The following is a 24,088-nucleotide window of genomic DNA, read 5'->3' as shown; positions in this document are numbered from 1 at the left end:
GAGTACACTCCATGCCACCCTGCTGTGGGGCGACCAGTTCAAGTCTCTCCTGGTACTCATCGACTCGGAGGCGATATGAGTCTCATGGCTATTAAACTGGCGTCCGAGGTAGTCAACCCCTCTCCATTCCCATGGGAGTTAGAGCGCTGGACGGGCGCTCTATTGGCTGGGTCACGCACCAGACCACCCCTGTCAACCTACGAGTGTCGGGGAACCACAACGAGACGATCCAGTTCCTGCTGGTTAAGTCTCTGCAGGTTCCCGTGGTATTGGGATTCTCTTGGCTCCAGTGTCTTGTTTGTCCAAGTCAACCAGCTTTTTGTCTCTGCTCCTGTTTTTCCCCAGTCTCTTTTTCTCGGCCTCCTGGTTTTTGACCTTGGCCTCGACCTCTGCCTGACCTGAGCCTGCCTGCCGTTTTGTACCTTGGCCTCTACTCTGGATTATCGATCCCTGCCTGCCTTGACCTGCCATTTGCCTGCCCCTGTTACAATAAACATTGTTACTTCACACAGTCAGCACTTGGGTCTTATATACAGGCCTATCAGGAATCAAGCTAAGAATTGAAATAGCAATGTGGGCCCTCCCACAATTGTCAGATACTGACGTCAATATTGATATCTCACCCCCAAGAGTCAATGTATGATTCCAATAATGCTCACATGTAAAGAGTAAACCACACACTGAACAGTTAAACCTTTAGTAGGCCTTATTCACAAGACTCTCGCTGTCAGAGCCTACTCTGAGGCAACCTGATTTGATGAGACATAGAAAAACTGCTCCTTTCTAAATCTTCACCAACTATCAAAATGAGCACTGTAGAATAGTGCTGCTTCTAAATTGTAGGTGTACTCTGTACAGAGAGAAATTCACAGTACGCATAGATTAGGAGACAGGAAGTGTCTCCATTCATTCATTCCTACCTATGGTGACATATTGACCCAGCAGCTCCACGAGGATCTAAAGTCCCTGAAGGTTGGGATCCCTGCTCAATACAGCCACATCACAACATGTCAATTCTTCAATAGGATACCCTTTCATACCCTTTCTGCTTCTTGTCTGCCCAAAGGTCTCCCATAATAAGACTGTCTCCCTCCTGCAGCTCAGACCATCCAGATGACAGCATCCCAATCTAGGCTCACACTTTCTCAAGTGGACACTTTCAAAACAGAAATCTCTCTTAGAGACATCATGCACCTCCTTTTTTTGAAAGGACACTGACTGACATATTTGAATGAATTATGCATAAAGGAAACTAGGCTATATCTTTGTATTTTTAAATAGTATTTTCAGTGTACAAGTGGATACATCAGAGGGGGCATGTGCCACTTCTTATGAAACATTTCATAATAAAGAATCAAAGCTCTTTTGATCCTTAAGGCCCTGAAGCCGCAAGCCTCTTGAGCACATATCTAGACACACGACGCAAACTATATTACTGGGCGATGGTGATCAAGGGTGATAGTCCCTCATGAATAAACTATAAGTCTGTGTCCCAAATGGCACGCTATGGGCCCTGGTAAACGGTACATAGGAAATAGGGTGCTGTGTGGAATGCAGCCAAAATCATGATTGTCACTTGCCAGGGTTGGCTGCTGTGGCAGCAGATTGGAGATATGTTTCAGATTTTTATTTGATTAGGATCCCCAATGGCGTCTGCTATTATTACTGGGGTCCTACACATAACGAAAAAGGCATTACAGACAACATACTTTACAATTTACATACATTTAAAAACATGTAGTGTGCATGTGTGTGTGTGTGTGTGTGCGCATCTATCAGTTACACATGCATGTCAGTACATTGACGTCTTACAGTAATTGCGTCTGAACTAATCAATGTATCCATTCTCTGTTCTGCTTTACTACACTGCATGGCATGTTGATGATTGCGGGTTAATTGACTGAAAGGTCCCCTTGAAGGACTTAACCCATTACCATTCTATGTCAAAACTTTAAGGGCTGGTCATAGGAGTCCTGAGAACTATCATCATCATCATTCAGACCCAGCTTTAAACCATCTTATGTGACTGTAAACAATGTCATACAGTATGCACTTCAACATACATAGAAAATAGACAGTATCACAATTTACAACCCCTCTCAATTAAGTCACCACAAAGAGCATAGCAACCGCATTCCCTTTAAAAATACATCCAAAACAACCTCATAACTACGTAGGCTATTTATCCATTCTATACACCGCCACAAGAATAAACATAGGCAAAATAAAAGGTCAGTTTGGCTTAAAGAAACAAGCTGTAATGGCGATCTGCTATTCAGCACCATTGAAGCGGAAAGCGACAGAATGTGAATCCGAATTCGGAAGTTCAACACCACATGAGTGGACAGAGACAGTCTCGGTGCAGGTGCACGGTGCAGCCACTCCCACTCAGAGAATCCCCGTGTGTGTGTGTGTATGTTAAATGATGTCCACAGTGAGTCTTGTGACTGACCGTGTGACCAACCAGCCGCCGAAGCATCACCTCATTCTGGTAGAAGGAACTCCGCGAGGACCCCGGGCTGAAGGAGGCGCGTGGCTCTTACGCAACATGGAGCCAGCCAGATGCGGCTCCAGTTGTACTTGTATCTGACTGGAAGTCACATCTCTCCGGGGAGATGCAGTTAAAGCATCCATAAATTATCTCAGTTGCATCATCCATTTTCTGGACGGCGGTTTGTTTAGTTAATTGGAGCCCAAAGGGAAGCCCGAGAGCTTTCACGATAGGAAACACTAAAAACCACGTTGTTCTACGGTCATAAACTTGATTTAAACATTCCTCAAATGTTACCTTGATTGATAAACCTATAAAGCAATAATGATAATGGTCAAACTGACAGATATATTGAAATGTTTATCATTTGGTTAATGATTAACAGACGTTTGTTTTCTGGCCACATAAAATGAATTGTTAGTGCTAGAATGCTTGATGGAAATGTATTGAAAATTTGACTAATTTCAGACACTAAACTATTTATATTTTGCAGTACGCCAATCATCATAAGCACCGTTCTCTATAGTCTTAAACTGCAAGCATTCCGATTCCACTTAATAGCAATGTGAAGGAATGCTGAAAGAGCCCATCTAGCCTACTTACCGACACGACACAGTGAGCTCAACTTTGGTGGCGGGAATGGCAGCGGTGAACGGGTCAAAGTCTCCAATACACGCCATATTCATAAAGCTACTCATCCTCGAAATCTCCCGTTAAAACAGTCCTTTTTCGGTCGTATAAAAGAAGGAAGCAACCGTTAAAACGGTGCGGTGCTTAGGGTCGCGGTTGCATGAGGAAGCGAGAGGAGTGTTGCCCACAACAGCCCAGCGTTATGTGTGACTGTTGAAAGATTCATCTCATTCTAGGATGCAGAGCTGAGAACGAGGTACTAGCCTATTATATGGGTGATAGTGCGGAGGGTGGGAAGCTCACAAGGTCTGCCTAAACACTTGCAGAAATACAATTTGAAAAATAAAAAAGATAACACATTATAGGGGGCCTAAAGGCTACTGTGCTAATGTTTTTAGGCAGCCATTGCAAATGCTTTATTGCATAAATTAACATAAGGATTTGTAGCCTGATAATGCTTTGAAAGTATCTACTGTATGATAATACATTACAAAGAAAGAAATCCTCGAGGAACACATTTCTTTGACACTACAAGGGCATCATGGGCCACCTGGTTTTCATTGCCACTCTCTGGACCTTTCCAAATAAAACAATTTGCTGTCAAGACATTGAGTGTCCACCTGGTTTCATCTCAACATAGTATAGCAGGTTGATTAAATCATATTGCACGCCAGCACACACAGTTATCCGCTTGCTTGGGTTTTGACAGCGATGAAAGTGAGAAAGACAGGCGCACCAAAGCCAGGTGAGAAGAGACCACCTGAGCAAATCGCTCAATTAACAAGTGACTGATTTCTCAACCAGACACAGCAGCACAGTGAGCTGAAATAGGAACACCTGCGTCAAATTAGATTATAGTTTAGTCTTAAATTAGCGTTTTAATCAGTGTGCCCAATTGCTGATTAATTGCCAAAACGTCTTATCTTCAGGCGCAGTTGCTGAAGCCCAGGGTCTTGATCTTTTATATCCTGAGACAGAATTGCTTGATCCAATCTGCCATTTACATTAAAACACGTTCAATGGGTTTATTACTTTAAAGCCATAATCTGGAGTTTGTGTTTTGGGCCAAGGTCATTCCCGACACAAGGGATGGGGCTGCAGCTAGTCGCTATCCGATGTTCTGCGGTGCTGAATTTGAGAACTCCCCTATCGCCTATGCCCATGGTTCTGAAGGGCATTATGCACTTAAGTCAACATGCTATATCAATACTGTAGGGTAAGAAAGCTATCGTTTCAACAAAAAAATATAGTCACTCTACAGATCATTCAATTGAAAACATTATACACTTTGTCTAGTAACTATTGGTTATAACATGTATTAATTCCTAAGTCTATAACTAATTTATTATCTTATTTTTGTTTTACCAGAAATTCAATTGTCAACACACACGTAGGCTACCAATGTGTTCTATTCTGAAAATCAAACAATATTCTCTGCGATAAAATCATCATGAGCAAAATCACAGCTGTTAAATAATTTACGGTACAATTTCTATTGCAAAGGGCATACTACAAACTGAAGACACGGAACTGGCAATTCAGAGACCTTTGCTTTACTCTGTAGTTCTAAAATATTCACCTACACCCTGAAATTGAATGTCATATCATCACAAATACAACCAGTTAAACATGCCTAAAACATTTAGGGCCGTTTTTTCATTGAGTTCAGGACTAGCCTTATCTGTCTCTGAGAAACTAGCCCTTACGTGCAGCAATATTGATCTAGTTCAGTAGAGATTATTTTATGACAATAGTCATTTTGAAAATAGTCTTGAGATTTGGTTCTGGTTTTCCTGACGAGTTACAAGTAAATAACAGTTTTCACTTGGATGTTTGTGTTCCAACATTGTATTGTAAGCAATGAGGTCATTACAATGTACAGCTAGCCATTCTGTGCCTTGCTTGTTGATTAATTACAAGTTGCACTACTGCCATCTAGAGGATACATCTGGCTAGTATTTTGAAAATAAAATGCTATTTTGAAACCCTGCGCCCTTCCAGTAAGCATAGCTTTTTAACGTAGGTGAATGCAATGAGGTGAAAACCTTACTTTCACTTATCCAATCAGGTTCGTAGATCAGTGAGTACTATAGCTCCAATCCCTGTAGTGCACTTCTTCATCAGTGCTCTCCCCTTACCCTCCCTCAAAATAAACAGACCAAGATGTCCACACATAGGGTGGTTTTTGAAGGATGACATTTATTTCACCAGGCATCTGACATCAGAACTGCTACAGTACGGAGTCAGACATTTTGGGGAGGGCCATCTACAGTTAAACCCCAGAGGGGAACCCAGGATTGGTTTTAATACATACAGTTTAACAGAACAAGAGAATCAGGGCTGCATCTGAAATTGCACCCTATTCCCTATATAATGCACTAGCTTTTGACCAGGGTCCATAGTGCTATGTACAAAAGTAGTGCACTATATAGGAAATAGGGTGCAATTTCAGACGCAGACCAGGAAACATAACAGGCTGACACAGGGTCAGGGAGAAAGGCTCTGTTCAAAAGCATTAAGAGTGCTGTTAGAACACCGTCTCCGAACTATGGTCCTCAGTTTCCCTTGTGGAGCGAGTTTTGGTGATCAACAATGCTAACCTTCAGTTGATTTCATCATACAATACTGTTAACATATAGATCATGTGCTGCTGGCTGCTGCTACTTGTCCTTTAACATTCAATAGTCCCAGCAGACAGCAGATACAATTCATTATTTGACAGTTCAGCTTACACCATAGTTGGGGTCAATTCCATTTCAAATCTAGTAAATGTAGGAAGTACACAAAAATTCCATCTCTAATTTGTGTTACTTTCTGAATTGACTGGAATTGAAATGGTATTGACCCCATCCCTGGCTCACAGCAATCACAGATATGGCAGTTGTAATGTGCAGTAAAACTGGCACACAGGATACAACCACCACACACAGGGGACTTCCAGGACCAGGATAGGAGGCTTACAGTACAGGCACAGGTAAACGGCTCCTCTCCTCCTCACACTTTACATTATTATATACAGTACGTAACTACGGTTACCATGTGGACCTCACCTGGGGTCCAGAACAGAAGACCTCTATGGGTCAAAGGTGAGCAAACAACTTAGCAGCACAGGCGTTAGGTTAGTTCACAACTTTTAGAGGGAGGGTGTGGTAACAGCATTAATAAGAGGAGAATCGTACATTACTACATAGATATAAATTATGAGCAGTGGACGAGTGAGTGAAGACAGTCGGTGTATCCTCAAAGAGACATTGTATTTGCACATAGAGTCAGTAAGGATTACGTGTAAAGACGAAGATAGCAGACAGAAGGTGACTGACTGAAGGCGTTTTCCAAGTGGTTACAAGAGTATTGTTAGTTAGTGTATCCAGTTGACAGGTTGACAAGTGCAAGACAAGTTTCACAATTTGGTCAGCTACAATAAGTGGGAGCTGAATTCAAAGCAAAATAACATTTAAACCAAGCGGTGATTTAAGGGGGTGCGGTGATTTGTCAGTTGACATAAAGCCACATTGATATCAGATAAGGAGGGACAGTGGTTCTGCTTACAGTGCTTCTGTTCCTTTGCTGTGCCACTGGAGAACCTGGTCCAGGTCTTGTAGGCCAGCTACAGAGCCCAGTGGCCCACCCATCCTCTTTTCCTCCTCTCCGCACCACTCGCCTTCATTAACTCCCCCAGCCCAGAAAGACCCTAAAAATCTGCCTCTATGTATGTATGTATGTATGTATGTATGTATGTATGTATGTATGTATGTATGTATGTATGTATGTATGTATGTATGTATGTATGTATGTATGTATGTATGTATGTATGTATGTATGTGTGTGTGTCTAAATATGACCCTTGTGGGCTTACTATATACTTAATATGAGCTGAGAGGGAAAGATGTCTACCAAGCAAACAGAGAATTTATTCTGCACAATGCTCAGTGCAACTGCCAGGCAGGTTAGACTAGATAAATTTCCCTAAGGATACATCTCTCTCACTCTGGAGAAAGACTACAGCTACTTATGCTGAGATAAGATTCCAATCCTGCGAGCTTGCACAGTTACATGGTTACAATATGTGGGGGCTGGGGGGTTCCATGGTTTCCAAGGTGAAAGGTCAGAGGTAAAAGTGCTAGTCAGCAGCGTCCAAGGTTAAGGGTCACGACGGGAGGTCACAGCCATGTTCAGTTATTGGCCACCTCGTCAGTGGTGTCCGCCGTTGTCTCTAAGGTGCTGTCGAGTCCGCCCCGGGCACGCCAGATCTTCACTGTTCGATCACTAACAAATTACAGAGCAGAAAAACAGTGTCACTGCAATGGCTGCATCCAGGCCCTTGTGTGTGCGCGCGTGCGTGCGTGTGTGTTTGTGGTTCTGTGACTCACTCAGATGCTGTGAAGAGGTGGCTGCTGTTGGTGGAGATGCCGTTGATGGGGCTCTCGTGGCCCTTGAGTTCCCCCAGGGCCCCCAGTGTGTCTGTGTGCCAAAGCTTGAGCACCCCTCCTCTACAGCCGCTCAGCAGGGCCGGAGAGCCAGGCACCACACCCAGGGCACACACCCAGTCACGGTGGGCATTGGGCACTAGCTGTTAGACATACAGACAACTTAGTACATACAGACTCCGTTTCCCATTCAACTAGTTTTCAGGTAGCAGTGTTTATCAAATAACTTTCCATTTAAAATACCTGCTCCTCACTTCAAGCACCACCTCCCCAAAAGCATGATTCACCAAAATAGTCAGTGACACTTCTCCCTCTGTTACACAGATTAGCATTTATTGTCATGAATCTTTCCCTGGAAGTCACTGACTGGCAAAGTCATAATCTCCCATTTTAAACCTAACCCTAAATTAAGAAAACTAATTTTAGTTTGCATACATTTGTACAAATAGCCAATTCTGACTTTGCAGCTGGCCCATCTAGAAGAAATCTCTCAGTTCTGGCTCCAGGGCAAGATGCATGCCAATAAACATCAATCTGTATCTCTTACCTGCAGTAGGTCTTTGCGGGCCAAGTCCCACTTCTTAATGCCGTTGTCCCTGGAGCCACTGAAGAGGACGTCCCCCTGCACCACCAGGGACTCGATACCATCGTAGTGGGGAGGCTCAAAGTTGTGTGTGGGGCCAATAGCACCCAGGGCCCCCTCTGCCACGTCAAACATCTGAAACAGACAGCCCATAAACAGCACTAGTCAAACAGCCCATAAACAACACTACTCAAGTCACAGCAGAGAATCAGCTAGATTAATTCGTATTACATAGAAAACAAATACAAAATCCAACACGATCCATATGCAAACATGAAACAACATGCAGAAAATGGTCTCTGACTGAAAGGTCAACACAATAAATAATTCAGAGATGTAATATCGTGTGTGTTAACTTCTTTTCTACAATGAATATAGAACCCACCCTCACACACACCGTAACCCAGCCCCACACACACCGTAACCCAGCCCCACACACACCGTAACCCAGCCCCACACACACCGTAACACACACACCGTAACCCAGCCCCACACACACCGTAACCCAGCCCCACACACACACCGTAACCCAGCCCCACACACCTTGATGTAATGGTCCTTGGAGCCGCTGATGACCAGATCCTGACCGTTCCCACTCTGGTCCACAGTCAGACACATGACTGGACCCAGGTGACCAGTCAGCTTCCCTGTAGATACAAATCTGACCAAGAGAGAGAGAGAGAATATTGGGATTTAATATGATAGCAAATCTGAGATGAGATGCATTGCGTTCCTGCAAGAAAGACAACTTGGAATGACAACACTCACTGAGAGAACAGGTACAAGCTCTACCACAGATCAGCAAGGGAATCGACATTCAATACAAGCAGAAGCCTGTATCAAAGATAGACGGCCTACTACATTATAGTAGTGAGAAAGAGAGAATTGTTCTGCAGACAGAGCCCTTTTCTGGACTTGGCTCTGACAAAATGACTGCCATGCTGTGCCATAGCGTACCTTCCTACGTCCCAGACTCTGACAGAGTTGCCGGCGGCGGCGTACAGGACAGAGCCGCTGGGGTTGAGGGCAATCTGGTTGATCTGGTTCTCTCCTGCCGGGATGGTGACAGTCCGGTTGGTGCTGGACGCACAGGCATCGCCAGGAGTCACCTGACCAGAAGACCTGTAGAATATGATGATTCTGTTAAACACTTCATTCTATCCGACAAATGACCTACAAATCCAGGTAGATGCAGGTAGATCGTCAAGTAATTAATCCCAGATTGTCTTTATTAACAACAGGTGTAACACTTGCACTGGTGTTATGATTGAGTCAAGTTAATCATATACTGGTGCTACAGATGTCATATTGTGTAGCCTGTCCCCCCCAAAATTGTTATGGTGTTGACCCTCTTATGGCGTTGACTTTACGGTGCTGACACTGTTTCTGTTTCTCAACACTCACGTGAGGGTGCGGATGCACTTGGCTGAGTCTCGGATGTCCCAGACCTTGATGTAGGAGGTGGAGACTGTGAAGACCAGGCTGGAGCTGTAGCGGACTGACACCACATTGTTGTGGTGACCCGCCAGGGACATGATCTCCTGACCCGTTACCAGGTTCCACACCTTACACGTACGGTCTGGAAGGATAACAACAACAAGACATGAGACATTATTGATCTGTGATCAATTAAAGTGATCCGCTGATGAAGGTGAGTGAGGAAGAGAAGTGGACAGAGACTGACCTTTGGAGCCGGTGAAGAGGAGGTCATCAGTAGAGTCGACACACAACACCGCTTTAGTGTGACCCTCAGCCACGTGGACACACTGTAGTGTTGCTGACCGACTGCCCTTTGAAGAGGGCACTGGGTTGATTACCCCTCTAGAGAGGAAGAAACCACACACACACACACACAGACACACAGAGAGATGTCAATAGCAGGGTCAGAGAAAATGGTAACCGGTTTCCGCCTACCACTGCAGGCACACATTTACATGCCAGTTAGCAACATGCTGCAAATGAAAGTAAAAAACAAAGTTTCCAAAGTGACAAGAACGGTCAGGCTAACAAGAGCTGAACGGAACCATAGAAAGGACATCACACTGCCTGAGTCACGGGGCAGACAAGTAGATGTTGGTGGCGTAACTGGCAGAGATGTTCAATAGAGCTGAAAGTAACATTTTGTTCTTCCTATCAACACAATCCTTCTACTAGTGACAGTACTTTCACTTGAAACTTTAATTCTTGTTCTTGAATAAAAGTTGTTGGGTGACAACAAAAACAAGTCGTTGTGCAGGTAGGGACACACCAGATAAAGCGCACCGTGTGACTGTGTAAGAAAATGACATAGGTGGAGACTTCATCCACGCTATGTGAACAGAAGGAAAATAGATCATTGGAAAGGAAATCGGAGGAAAATGCTTAAGAAATTCTACCAACACATGTCCTGTGCTACACGTGGATAGAAGACACTTGATCATTGTTACTCTCCCTTCCGGGACGGCATGAGGACCTCCTCTGTTCGGCAAATCAGAACACGCCTCCATTCTGCTCTTCCAGAAACTTAAACAGGAAGCACCCATGGTAAGGACTGTTCAAAGCTGGTCTGACCAATCAGAATCTATGCTACAGCTCAGCCTTCAACACAATAGTGCCCTCCAAGATCATCACTAAGTTCAGGGCCCTGGGTCTGAACCCCTCTCTGCGCAACTGGGCCCTGGACTTCCTGACGAGGCGACCCCAGGTGGTGAAGGTAGGCAACAACACCTCAGCCACGCTGATCCTCGACACACGCTGATCCTTAACACGAGGACCCCACAGGGGTGCGTGCTCAGCCCCCTCCTGTACACCCTGTTCATCCACCTCAATCATCAAGTTTGTTGATGACACCAGTGGTAGGCCTGATGACGACACAGCCTACAGGGAGGAGTCGAGAGTCCTGGCTGAGTGATGCCAGGAAAATAACCTCTCCCTCAACGTCAACAAAACGAAGGAGTTGATCTTGGACTACAGGAGACAGCAGAGTGAGCACACCTCTATCCACATCCTGCAACATCATTTTGTTGAAATGTAATTTGATCTCTGAGAAATTAAGCTAATCGATTACTCACTTTATATGTACATACTGTATTCTGGTCATAGCTCATCCTATATAACTACTGCTGTACATACATATTTTTCCTACTTATACATTGTCCATACACACACACACCACATAGCATTTTGTTGCACCTGCTTTAACATCTGCTAATCTGTGTATGCGACAAATAAACTTTGATTTGATTGACATTTTCAATCATCTCTTGTGGGTGTGGGAAATGGAAGGTGATCTAGAACAGGACAGGGGAATTCTGTGGACAATAAAGTTTTCTAAAATCTAAATCTTGCTAGAGGAGAGGTGACAAAGTGTCATGAGTGGTTTAGATGTAGCTCCTAATGTGCAGTTGAGAGAGAGCTCACCAATCCCAATATCATAGCCTACCTAATGTATGCAGCATACCTGTAAACAATAGATGTGATTGGTCACTTGACTGCCAAGGCCTCCTTCTTGCTCATAACATTTGTTGTATAGACTATAACGTTTTGAACTAAAAGTAATGGTCATTACTTATTCAATGCGTATAACTTAACTAGAAATGTATGCTTCTTACTTATAACTTACAGTGCTGTGAAAAAGTATTTGCCCCCTTCCTGATTTCTTGTTTTTTTGCACATTTGTCACAGATCAAACACATTTTAATATAACACAAAATGTAGTTTTTAATTGATGATTTTATTTATTAAGGGGAAAAAACTACCCAAACCTTCCTGGCCCTATGTGAAAAAGTAATTGTCCCCTAAACCTAATAACTGGTTGTGCCACCCTCAGCAGCAACAACTGCCATCAAGTGTTTGCGATAACTGGCAATGGGTCTTTCACATCGCTGTTGAGGAATTTTCGCACTCATCTTTGCAGAATTGTTTTAATTCAGCCACATTCAAGGGTTTTTGAGCGTGAACCGCCTTTTTACGGTCACGCCACAGCATCTCAATCTCAGTCCGGACTTTGACTAGGCCCACTCCAAAACCTTAAAAACATTTTTTTTATGCCATTCAGAGGTGGACTTGCTGGTGTGTTTTGGATCATTGTCCTGCTGCAGAACCCAACACCACTTCAGCTTGAGGTCACGAACTGATGGCTGGACATTCTCCTTCAGGATTCTTTGGTAGAGAGCAGAATTCATAGTTCCAATCAATCACAGCAAGTCGTCGAGGTCCTGAAGCAGCAAAGCAGCCCCACCATACTTGACTGTTGGTATGATGTTCTTTTTCTGAAATGCTGTGTTACTTTTACCCCAGATGTAACGGGACGCACACCTTCCAAAAAGTTCAACTTTTGTCTCGTCAGTCCACAGAATATTTTCCCAAAAGTCTTGGATCATTAAGATGTTTTTTGCCAAAAGTGAGACAAGCCTTTGTTCTTTTTGGTCAGCCGTGTTTTTTGCCTTGGAACTCTGCCATGGATACCATTTTTGCCCTGTCTCTTTCTTATAGTTGAGTCATGAACACGGAACTTAACTGAGGCAAGTGAGGCCTGCAGTTCTTTAGATGTTGTTGTGGGTTCTTTTGTGACCTCTTGGATGAGTCGTCACTGCGGTCTCGGGGTAATTTTGGTAGGCCGGCCACTCCTGGGAAGGTTCACCGCTGTTCCAAATTTTCTCCATTTGTGGATAATGGCTCTCGCAGTGGTTTGCTGGATTCCCAAAGCTTTAGAAATGGCTTTGTAACCCTTTCCAGACTGATAGATGTCAATTACTTTGTTTCTCATCTGTTCCTGAATTTCTTTGGATTGCGGCATGATGTCTTGCTTTTTCAGATCTTTTGGCCTACTTCACTTTGTCAGACAGGTTCTATTTAAGTGATTTCTTGATTCAACATGTCTGGCAGTAATCAGGCCTGGGTGTGGCGAGGGAAATTGAACTCCAAAAAATGTGATTAACCACAGTAAATTCACGACTTAACAAGGGACGGGAATTACTTTGTCACACAGGGCCAAGAAGGTTCGGAAAATGTTATTTATTAAGGGAAAAAGGCTATCACTTAAAAACTGCATTTTGTGTTTACTTGGGTTATCTTTGTGTAATATTAAAATGAGTTTGATGATCTGAAACATTTAAGTGTGACAAATGTGCAAAAACATAAGACATCAGGAAGGGGGCAAATACTTTTTCACAGCACTGTATGTCTTCCTCTTACTTATCCTGCAGTCTGTCTGCTCTCTCCAGACACCCTGTCAGACGTACAAATACGTTGCCTTGGCTACGAGGACGGGTGGAGGGGGAGGATGGGGGAGACGGGGTGCTGGCGTCCGAGTTCCTCGTCTCACAGCTGGTACAATGGACAAGGAGGCTGAGGCTCAGTTTACATACATAAGCAGAGGACAAATCAGTTGCCTTTGAACTGAGTGTGTACAGTGTACAAGTTCTCTCTCACACACACACACACACACACACACACACACACACACACACACACACACACACACACCCCAGTGGAAATGCACATTCATGGACACACACACGTACACTACCGGTCCAAAGTTTTACATTTTTAAAATGACCATTTTCATCATTGTAGAATAATAGTGAAGACATCAAAACTATGAAATAATACATATGAAATCATGTAGTAACCAAAAAAGTGTAAAACAAATATATTTTATATTTGAGATTCTTCAAATAGCCACCCATTGCCTTGATGACAGCTTTGCACACTCTTGGTATTCTCTCAACCAGCTTCATGAGGTAGTCACCAGGAATGCATTTCAATTAACAGGTGTGCCTTCTTAAAAGGTCATTTGTGGAAATTCTTTCCTTCTTAATGTGTTTGAGCCAATCAGTTGTGATGTGACAAGGTATACAGAAGACGGCCCTATTTGGTAAAAGACCAAGTACATATTATGGCAAGAACAGCTCAAATAAGCCAAGAGAAACGGCAGTCCATCATTACTTTATTAAGACATGAAGGTCAGTAAATATGGAGCATTTCAAAAACTTAGAACGTTTCTTCAAATGCAGTTGCAAAAACCATCAAGCACTATGATGAAACTGGCTCTCATGAGGACCGCCACAGGAATGGAAAACTCAAGAGTTGCCTCTGCTGCAGAAGATAAGTTCATTAGAGTTACCAGCCTCAGAAATTGCAGCCCAAATAAATGCTTCACAGTAACAGACACATCTCAATATTGACTGTTCAGAGAAGACTGTAAATCAGGCCTTCATGGTCGAATTGCTGCAAAGAAACCACTACTAAAGGACACCAATAAGAAGAAGAGAGTTGCTTGGGCCAAGAAACACGAGCAATGGACATTAGACCGGTGGAAATTTGGAGACTAAATTTGAGATTTTTGGCTCCAGCTGCTGTGTCTTTGAAGAGACATGGTGTGGGTGAACGGATGATCTCTGCATGTGTGGTTCCCACCGTGAAGCATGGAGGAGGAGGTGTTATGGTGTGGGGGTGCTTTGCTGGTGACACGGTCTGTGATTTATTTAGAATTCAAGGCACACTTAACCAGCATGGCTACCACAGCATTCTGCAGTGGTACACTATCCCATCTGGTTTGTGCTTAGTGGGAATATCATTTTTTTTTTCAACAGGACAATGACCCAACACACCTCCAGGCTGTGTAATGGGTATTTTACCAATAAGGAGAGTGATGGAGTGCTGCATCAGATGACCTGGCCTCCACAATCCCCCGAACTCAACCAAATTGAGATTGTTTGGGGTGAATCGGCCCACAGACTTAAGGAAAAGCAGCCAACAAGCATTTGTGGGAACTCCTTCACAACTGTTGGAAAAGGTGAAGCTGGTTGAGAGAATGCCAAGAGTGTGTAACGCTGTCATCAAGGCAAAGGGTGGCTATTTGAAGAATCTCAAATATATATATATATATAATATTATATAGCATATCACTTTTTTGGTTACTACATGATTTCATATGTGTTATTTCATAGTTTCGATGTCTTCAGTATTATTCTACAATGTGTAAAAAATAAAGAAAAACCCTTGAATAAGTAGGTGTTCTAAAACTTTGGACCAGTAGTGTACCTCAGATAGTACAGGCTAAAATAAATAAACATCTTTCATTGTTGGAAACTATCCCCTTCTTCACTTCCTTTTAGAACGCTTTTAAAACACAGGAGGCTCTGCGCTCATTTCTGAGACTCAGCACAAGTCTTTTCATGTTTGGGTGAAAACATTGAGTTGTGCACCCTCATCACCTGGATCCTGAGAACTGATCGGGAAAGACCGTTTGTTCCCTCAGGGTTTGAATCAAAATGGAAACAGCTTTCAGCATGGTTCCCCTCACCACAACCTTTAGCTTTTTTAGATGACATCCACTTCAAAGCATTTGAGAGGAACAGCTGGTTAGCGCTGTAATGACAATATATAGGATTTATATATCGGATTTGCCATATTTGCATTAGAGGGTTTGAAGAGGTTGAGAGGGCCAAGTTGAACACTGAATTAAAATGGAATACTAAAGAATCACTTTGAGAAACAGAAGTTAATCATTTCATCTCATTCAAGAGGGATATAGGAACATATTTAGCTATATTTCCCAAGAGTAAGCTCATTACTTGACATTCAGTGCAGAACTTGGCAGGGTAAGTTTATAATCACACCAGGCAGATACTTGTTGATTAAGATACCACATGCTCCCTGAGATAGGAAATTAAGAAAAGGGAAAGGTGGATGTCATGGTCTGTTGGGAAAACATGTGCTTTTGGCCTCCGGCCTCCAGAGCGTCGCTAGTCTCTTACTGTTTGATCTCCTTGACCTTAGCCGCCGCTTGTGCCCTGTCATAGGTCTTCCTGCGAGAGAGCGGCGAGGGCTCTGGAACTCTCTTTTCCGCCCCCGAGGAGGCGGCAGCCATGGAGCCGGAACTAACATTTAGTTTGGTTGTTATTAGCAACGACATAAAACATAAGGAACAAAAAGGACAACAAGGATGTAAACAAAATAAGAAATAAAACAATGTGGAGGCGTTGAGCATGCAGTACACACACAGCACACTGTTACCTGACATTCAGTCCCAACAAAGACGTCCTCCTTCACAGAGCTCGTGGTTCATCAGGACACTATGGTGGAGCATTAGGGCTATACTCGGTCACACTCAAATCAGTCCCCAGCTCCACCTCTTACTAATTCAAGTCCCACTAGAATTGGTTCTCAGCCAACACTCCAGCAACTCAGAGAAAAGGTATTGCTGCTCAAGCCATAGAAAGCTACTGTGCACTACTGGCTAGCATTATTAACTCGGAGTTAAATGTTAAAAGATGAAGCTGTTATTGTTGTGGAAAGTTAACATAGGGCTATTGCAGTTGGAGCATGACATCTAGAGAGAGAACATGAGACCTGCATGATCATACTGTACAAGCCTTATAATCACGTGCCTGTCTCTGTGTGTGCATGCATTTGTTTGTCTGTAGTATTAGTGTTATTTCTAAAGGAATAAGGTTTTGGTTTCTACTGGCCTAGGAAGGAGACTTTACAATCCAATAGGGTTTAAAGAACATGTCGGGCAAAGTCAGGCAAATTGAAAACAGATTAAGCAGCAGTTCTATGAACATGCAGGAAGTAGCTGGTTAGCAGTCAGCACAAGCTGGCCCAGACTTACATGCTGCCCATCTTAGAGGCCAAGCCAGGAGAATGAGCCATAAAGTCTCTGTCCCTGACTGATGAGCCAATGGGGGTCTCAGGATCTCTGCCCTCTTCTGGTGTTTCAGCCAATGGGAGACAGGGGGAGGAGAAATCTCCGCTGGGCATGTCAGGGGCGGCGTCACTATTGGCGTAGAGCAACTCCATCTGAGTGGTGGTTCTTCTACGAGCCTGCGAGGGGGGAAACATATTTACATTCAAGAAAACAACAAGCTTGGAAGAGGAAGACTAAACACACAAGACCTCACATGCCCCCAGGAGGACAGTAAAACAAGACCACACACACACACACCCTACATTACCCATCTCATATGTATATACTCTACTCGATATCATCTACTGCATCTTGCCTATGCCGTTCTGTACCATCATTCATTCATATATCTTTATGTACATATTCTTCATCCCTTTAAGGTAGTTGTTGTGAAATTATTAGGTTAGATTACTCGTTGGTTATTACTGCATTGTCGGAACTAGAAGCACAAGCATTTCGCTACACTCGCATTAACATCTTCTAACCATGTGTATGTGACAAATAAAATTTGATTTGACATGATTTGACACACGTCCCCACGAGGAGATAAAACAAGACCTCACACACACACACACATCCCCATGAGGACAGTAAAACAAGACCACACACACACACATCCCCACTAGGATAGTAAAACAAGACCACACAAACACACACACGTCCCCACAAAGATAGTAAAACAACAGCACACACACACACACACGTCCCCACGAGGATAGTAAAACAAGACCACACACACACACGTCCCCACGAAGATAGTAAAACAAGACCACACACACGTCCCCACGAGGATAGTAAAACAAGACCACACACACACACGTCCCCACGAGGATAATTAAACACACACTAACAGGCTGATAATCATACCTTGCTCCTTGTTTTGGTCTCTCCACAGAGTTTCATTAGATCTGATGCCAGGGAGCTGGAACGAGGAAGTGGAATGCATGAGTTACCATAAAACCATAAGTCAAATGTAAACTAATTTAAAAAAATTGTAATTTGAGTGATACTGACTGTCCCTCTGTTGCAGGACTCTGGGCAGATTCGTCACTGCTGCTGTCATCCCCGTTCTCTGTGAAATTCAAGGACCAAAAACATCAGTTGTACTGCATGTCAGCACCAAACAACATCCATAGACAAGTATTATTCTTTGTGTGTTATGACTAAATAACAACAAACTTAAGTTGGTTTACTTTTGAAGTTCTGTCTAGTAGTCCAAATACCTGCCCATTGTCAAACCAAACATGGAACAAGGATAAAACCTTTTATTGAACCAAAGGTTATGCTAGTACTGTGTTGGCTACAAACAGATGTTAACAAGATGTGGTTTAGATTATTGAACAAGGTAGATGTGATGATAATGGACAAGGAGAAGAAGCAGATGATGTCAGCGCAGCGCCATGCCGTTTTATACAAGTTGCTTGAAAAAGTCCTGAAAAGAACTGGTCCTTGTCCAGTCACTGAGATGGAAGCGTTGACAGGGCTCAGGGGTTGAAAGGGTGAGAGGGTAAAGAGAGGTCAGGTGTGAGGGGCTATGAGAGGTCAACAAGGTTGGAATCATTAGTCTGACTGTCAGTATGGTTTACCTACAGGATCCAACGGAGACAAACTTCCTGGTTCTACCTGTGAAGGGCAGGGTCCTCTAAAGATACAGGTACAGTAGTTATATTAGCAGGTGCTACACTATTAGGCATGGTGGCTGTAACACACTGGGAGAGGGGTTCTTTCACATTGGGAGGAAGAGGAGGAGGGTCAGCTGACAGATGGAGGGAGGCCTGAAGACATTACACCTCATGCACCTGCTCATGTTATGTTGCTGAGTTAGTTTCCAGGAGAGGGACCCATGCATTCATATAAACATATATATATATATATATATATATATAAATAAATTTATATATAGAGAGAGAGAGAGTCTGGTGTCTGTTACTTACCCAATGGCATGTTACCTAGCTCTGTATACATTAAGGCACCATGGGCAGGGGAACAGAAAAAAGGCAACACACAAATCAAAAACACATTCATTCATTCATTCCCCCATAATCAAAAACACATTCATTCATTCCCCCATAATCAAAAACACATTCATTCATTCCCCCATAATCAAAAACACATTCATTCATTCCCCCATAAATCAAAAACACATTCATTCATTCCCCCATAATCAAAAACACATTCATTCATTCCCCCATAATCAAAAACACATTCATTCATTCCCCCATGAATCAAAAACACATTAATTCCCCCATAAATCAAAAACACATTCATTCCCCCATAATCAAAACACATTCATTCCCCATAATCAAAACATTCATTCATTCCCCATAATCAAAATAACATTCATTAATTCCCCCATAATCAAAATAACATTCATTAATTCCCCATAAATCAAAAACACATTCATTAATTCCCCATTCATAATCAAAACACATTCATTCCCCATAAATCAAAAACATTCATTCATTCCCCCATAATCAAAAACACATTCATTCCCCCATAATCAAAACACATTCATTCATAATGAAAAACACATTCATTCCCCCATAATCAAAACACATTCATTCATTCCCCCATAATCAAAAACACATTCATTCCCCCATAATCAAAACACATTCATTCATAATGAAAAATACATTCATTCCCCCATGAATCAAAAACACATTAATTCCCCCATAAATCAAAAACACATTAATTCCCCCATAATCAAAACACATTCATTCTCCCATAATCAAAAACACATTCATTCCCCATAATCAAAAACACATTCATTCCCCCCCATAATCAAAACACATTCATTCCCCCCCATAATCAAAATAACATTAATTCATTCCCCCATAATCAAAATAACATTCCCCATAATCAAAACACATTCATTCCCCCATAATCAAAAACATTAATTCATTAATTCCCCCATGAATCAAAAACACATTCATTAATTCCCCCATAAATCAAAAACATTCATTCCCCCATTCAAAATAACATTCATTCCCCCATAATCAAAACACATTCATTCATTCCCCATAATCAAAACACATTCATTCATTCCCCATAATCAAAAACACATTCATTCATTCCCCCATAAATCAAAAACACATTCATTCCCCATAAATCAAAACACATTCATTCCCCCATAATCAAAACACATTCATTCATAATCAAAAACACATTCATTCATTCCCCCATAATCAAAAACACATTCATTCATTCCCCCATAATCAAAAACACATTCATTCCCCCATAATCAAAACACATTCATTCATAATCAAAAACACATTCATTCATTCCCCCATAATCAAAAACACATTCATTCATTCCCCCATAATCAAAAACACATTCATTCCCCCATAATCAAAACACATTCATTCATAATGAAAAATACATTCATTCCCCCATGAATCAAAAACACATTAATTCCCCCATAAATCAAAAACACATTCATTAATTCCCCCATAAATCAAAAACACATTCATTCATTCCCCCATAATCAAAACACATTCATTCATTCCCCCATAATCAAAACACATTCATTCATTCCCCCATAATCAAAAACACATTCATTCATTCCCCCATAATCAAAACACATTCATTCTCCCATAATCAAAAACACATTCATTCCCCCATAATCAAAAACACATTCATTCATTCCCCCCATAATCAAAACACATTCATTCATAATCAAAAACACATTCATTCCCCCATAATCAAAACACATTCATTCATTCCCCATAATCAAAAACACATTCATTCCCCATAATCAAAACACATTCATTCATTGAAAAAATACATTCATTCATTCCCCATAATCAAAAACATTCATTAATTCCCCATAAATCAAAAACACATTCCCCCCATAATCAAAAACACATTCATTCCCCCATAATCAAAACACATTCATTCATTCCCCATAATCAAAAACACATTCATTCCCCATAATCAAAAACACATTCATTCCCCCCATAATCAAAAAACACATTCATTCCCCATAATCAAAAAACATTCATTCCCCCATAATCAAAAAACATTCATTCATTCCCCATAATCAAAATACATTCATTAATTCCCCCATAATCAAAAACACATTTCATTTATTCCCCATAATCAAAAACACATTCATTCATTCCCCATAATCAAAAACACATTCATTCATTCCCCATAATCAAAACACATTCATTCCCCATAATCAAAACACATTCATTCCCCCATAATCAAAAACACATTCATTCACATTCCCCCATAATCAAAAACACATTCATTCATTCCCCATAATCCCCCCCATAATCAAAACACATTCATTCATTCCCCCATAATCAAAACACATTCATTCATTCCCCATAATCAAAAACACATTCATTCCCCATAATCAAAACACATTCATTCATAATGAAAAATACATTCATTCCCCATGAATCAAAAACACATTAATTCCCCATAAATCAAAAACACATTAATTCCCCATAATCAAAACACATTCATTCTCCCATAATCAAAAACACATTCATTCCCCCATAATCAAAAACACATTCATTCCCCCATAATCAAAACACATTCATTCCCCCATAATCAAAATAACATTCATTCATTCCCCCATAATCAAAATAACATTCATTAATTCCCCCATAATCAAAAACACATTCATTAATTCCCCCATGAATCAAAAACACATTCATTAATTCCCCCATAAATCAAAAACACATTCATTAATTCCCCATTAATCAAAAACACATTCATTAATTCCCCCATAATCAAAAACACATTCATTCATTCCCCCATTAATCAAAACACATTCATTCATTCCCCCATAATCAAAAACACATTCATTCATTCCCCCATAATCAAAAACACATTCATTCATTCCCCCATAATCAAAAACACATTCATTCATTCCCCCATGATCAAAAACACATTCATTCCCCCATAATAAAAACACATTCATTCCCCATAATCAAAACACATTCATTCCCCCATAATCAAAACACATTCATTCCCCATAAATCAAAAACACATTCATTCCCCCATAATCAAAACACATTCATTCCCCCATAATCAAAACACATTCATTCATAATCAAAAACACATTCATTCATTCCCCATAATCAAAAACACATTCATTCATTCCCCATAATCAAAAACACATTCATTCCCCATAATCAAAAACACATTCATTCCCCCATAATCAAAACACATTCATTCATAATGAAAAACACATTCATTCCCCCCATAATCAAAACACATTCATTCATTCCCCCATAATCAAAAACACATTCATTCCCCCATAATCAAAACACATTCATAATGAAAAATACATTCATTCCCCCATAATCAAAAACACATTCATTAATTCCCCCATAAATCAAAAACACATTAATTCCCCCATAATCAAAACACATTCATTCATTCTACCATAATCAACAACACATTCATTCCCCCATAATCAAAAACACATTCATTCCCCCATAATCAAAAACACATTCATTCATTCCCCCATAATCAACAACACATTCATTCATTCCCCCATAATCAAAAACACATTCATTCCCCATAATCAAAAACACATTCATTCATTCCCCATAATCAAAAACACATTCATTCCCCCCCATAATCAAAACACATTCATTCCCCATAATCAAAACCCCCCCATAATCAAAAACACATTAATTCATTCCCCCATGAATCAAAAACACATTAATTCATTCCCCCATAAATCAAAAACACATTCATTCATTTCCCCATAAATCAAAAACACATTCATTCATTCCCCCATAATCAAAACACATTCATTCATTCCCCCATAATCAAAACACATTCATTCATAATGAAAAACAAAAGAAAAGACAGCATATGAGTGCTCGGTCTACTATTCAACAGTCAGGGCATCCTCCTCAACAGATACTGGTTCAATGGAACCATAACAAAATGTCAACCCCGTAACAAAAACCCTCTCTATAACCATACAAACCATGAAACAAAAACCTCTCTCTAACCATACACACCATGAAACAAAAACCCTCTCTATAACCATAAACACCATGAAACAAAAACCTCTCTATAACCATACACACCATGAAACAAAAACCTCTCTATAACCATACAAACCATGAAACAAAAACCTCTCTCTATAACCATACAAACCATGAAACAAAAACCTCTCTCTATAACCATACAAACCATGAAACAAAAACCCTCTCTAACCATACAAACCATGAAACAAAAACCTCTCTCTAACCATACAAACCATGAAACAAAAACCTCTCTCTAACCATACAAACCATGAAACAAAAAAGGTCAAAAACAGATGGGTTTTCAAACTTGATAAATAATGGAACATTAAAATGACAGAGCCAGAGAGGCTTGCTTAGTCCAACTGACTTTTGTGTGATTGCAACAATTTGTTGGGGTGACTTTTAAAAGCAGCATCTATTCAGGAGGAGGCAATGAGCAACATCAACTGAAACAGGCCCAAATCATCATGCAGTAGACCATAGCCACCCAGCCCTGGTTCTGGAGGCCATCCCAACAAATCAGTGTGCTGACAAGGTGAACACAAACACGCAGGTACACTTCAATGCCTTTGCTTAGATACTTTGGCTGAGTTATTGCTTCAATCCTACATAATTATGGGGTGAGCCAGACCTGTTAGCGCTGTGGGCTTTACCTCACGGACTGCCAGTGGCAAAGGCTGAGTAGGTCAGGGGTCAAGGCCTCGGACTGAACTACAGGATGTAGGACCGTAATTTGAGCCAGTTCGCAACAGCAGGAAAATAATCCAAATGATTAATGTTTCATTAGGGCAAATCAAGTCTGACATTTTAAAGTGGAAACTACAAACTTTAGAAGCCTTTTTAAATCTTGAATACACTACAAGCTTTAAATTCCCTGTTGATCTTACATCTGTATACGTCTTGCAGTGTGTGGCTGGCAGGTTGTGGCTAGTGCTGTTACCTTGCAGAGCGTTCCCCAGCAGGGCATCCAGTTCGGGGTTAAACTCAGCCTTCTCCTTCAGCATGTGGAACAGCAGCTGGTTCTGAGTGGCGCTCGTGATCTCAGTCTGCTTCAGCCTGCCCTCCATCACCTTCACCTGGGACTCCCTCTGAGCCGCCTGCAGACCCTGCGATTGGTTAGAGGTCAAAAGGTCAACGGTCAGCTATAAGAAGGGTCACACTAAAAGTCAGCAATCAGAGCTATGCTTGTGTGTAATACTTCACAGTACACACACAAAAGATGAATACACAATGAGGAGGGTGCTTGTGCATATACACACAGAACTAAACACATTAACAATCGTA

At 41.6% G+C, this 24,088-nt stretch overlaps 1 protein-coding gene and 1 pseudogene across 5 annotated transcripts in view; both read right to left on the bottom strand.

The window, feature by feature from the left end:
- LOC112219025 overlaps positions 1-3,171 on the bottom strand; it is a 76,967-nt pseudogene extending 73,796 nt beyond the window's left edge.
- Positions 3,172-5,300: 2,129 nt separating this feature from the next.
- kif21a (kinesin family member 21A) overlaps positions 5,301-24,088 on the bottom strand; it is a 57,453-nt gene continuing 38,665 nt past the window's right edge. For 2 of the 5 annotated variants that reach the window (XM_042301763.1, XM_042301765.1), the window contains 13 exons: positions 23,745-23,910; positions 18,740-18,760; positions 17,820-17,877; positions 17,673-17,727; positions 16,731-16,942; positions 15,874-15,996; positions 9,816-9,952; positions 9,536-9,710; positions 9,089-9,253; positions 8,675-8,792; positions 8,096-8,266; positions 7,492-7,691; positions 5,301-7,387 (listed from right to left, as the gene is read on the bottom strand). In XM_042301763.1, coding sequence (XP_042157697.1) covers positions 7,294-7,387; positions 7,492-7,691; positions 8,096-8,266; positions 8,675-8,792; positions 9,089-9,253; positions 9,536-9,710; positions 9,816-9,952; positions 15,874-15,996; positions 16,731-16,942; positions 17,673-17,727; positions 17,820-17,877; positions 18,740-18,760; positions 23,745-23,910 — 1,695 coding nt within the window. In that variant the 3' untranslated portion in view covers positions 5,301-7,293. The remainder of the gene's footprint in view (positions 7,388-7,491; positions 7,692-8,095; positions 8,267-8,674; positions 8,793-9,088; positions 9,254-9,535; positions 9,711-9,815; positions 9,953-15,873; positions 15,997-16,730; positions 16,943-17,672; positions 17,728-17,819; positions 17,878-18,739; positions 18,761-23,744; positions 23,911-24,088) is intronic. The other 3 variants (XM_042301766.1, XM_042301767.1, XM_042301764.1) reach the window with 2 other exon arrangements.

This window comes from Oncorhynchus tshawytscha, linkage group LG19 (assembly GCF_018296145.1).
Source record: "Oncorhynchus tshawytscha isolate Ot180627B linkage group LG19, Otsh_v2.0, whole genome shotgun sequence".
In the NCBI taxonomy this organism is placed as follows: Eukaryota; Metazoa; Chordata; class Actinopteri; order Salmoniformes; family Salmonidae; genus Oncorhynchus; species Oncorhynchus tshawytscha.
This window is presented reverse-complemented; position numbering and strand designations above follow the sequence as displayed.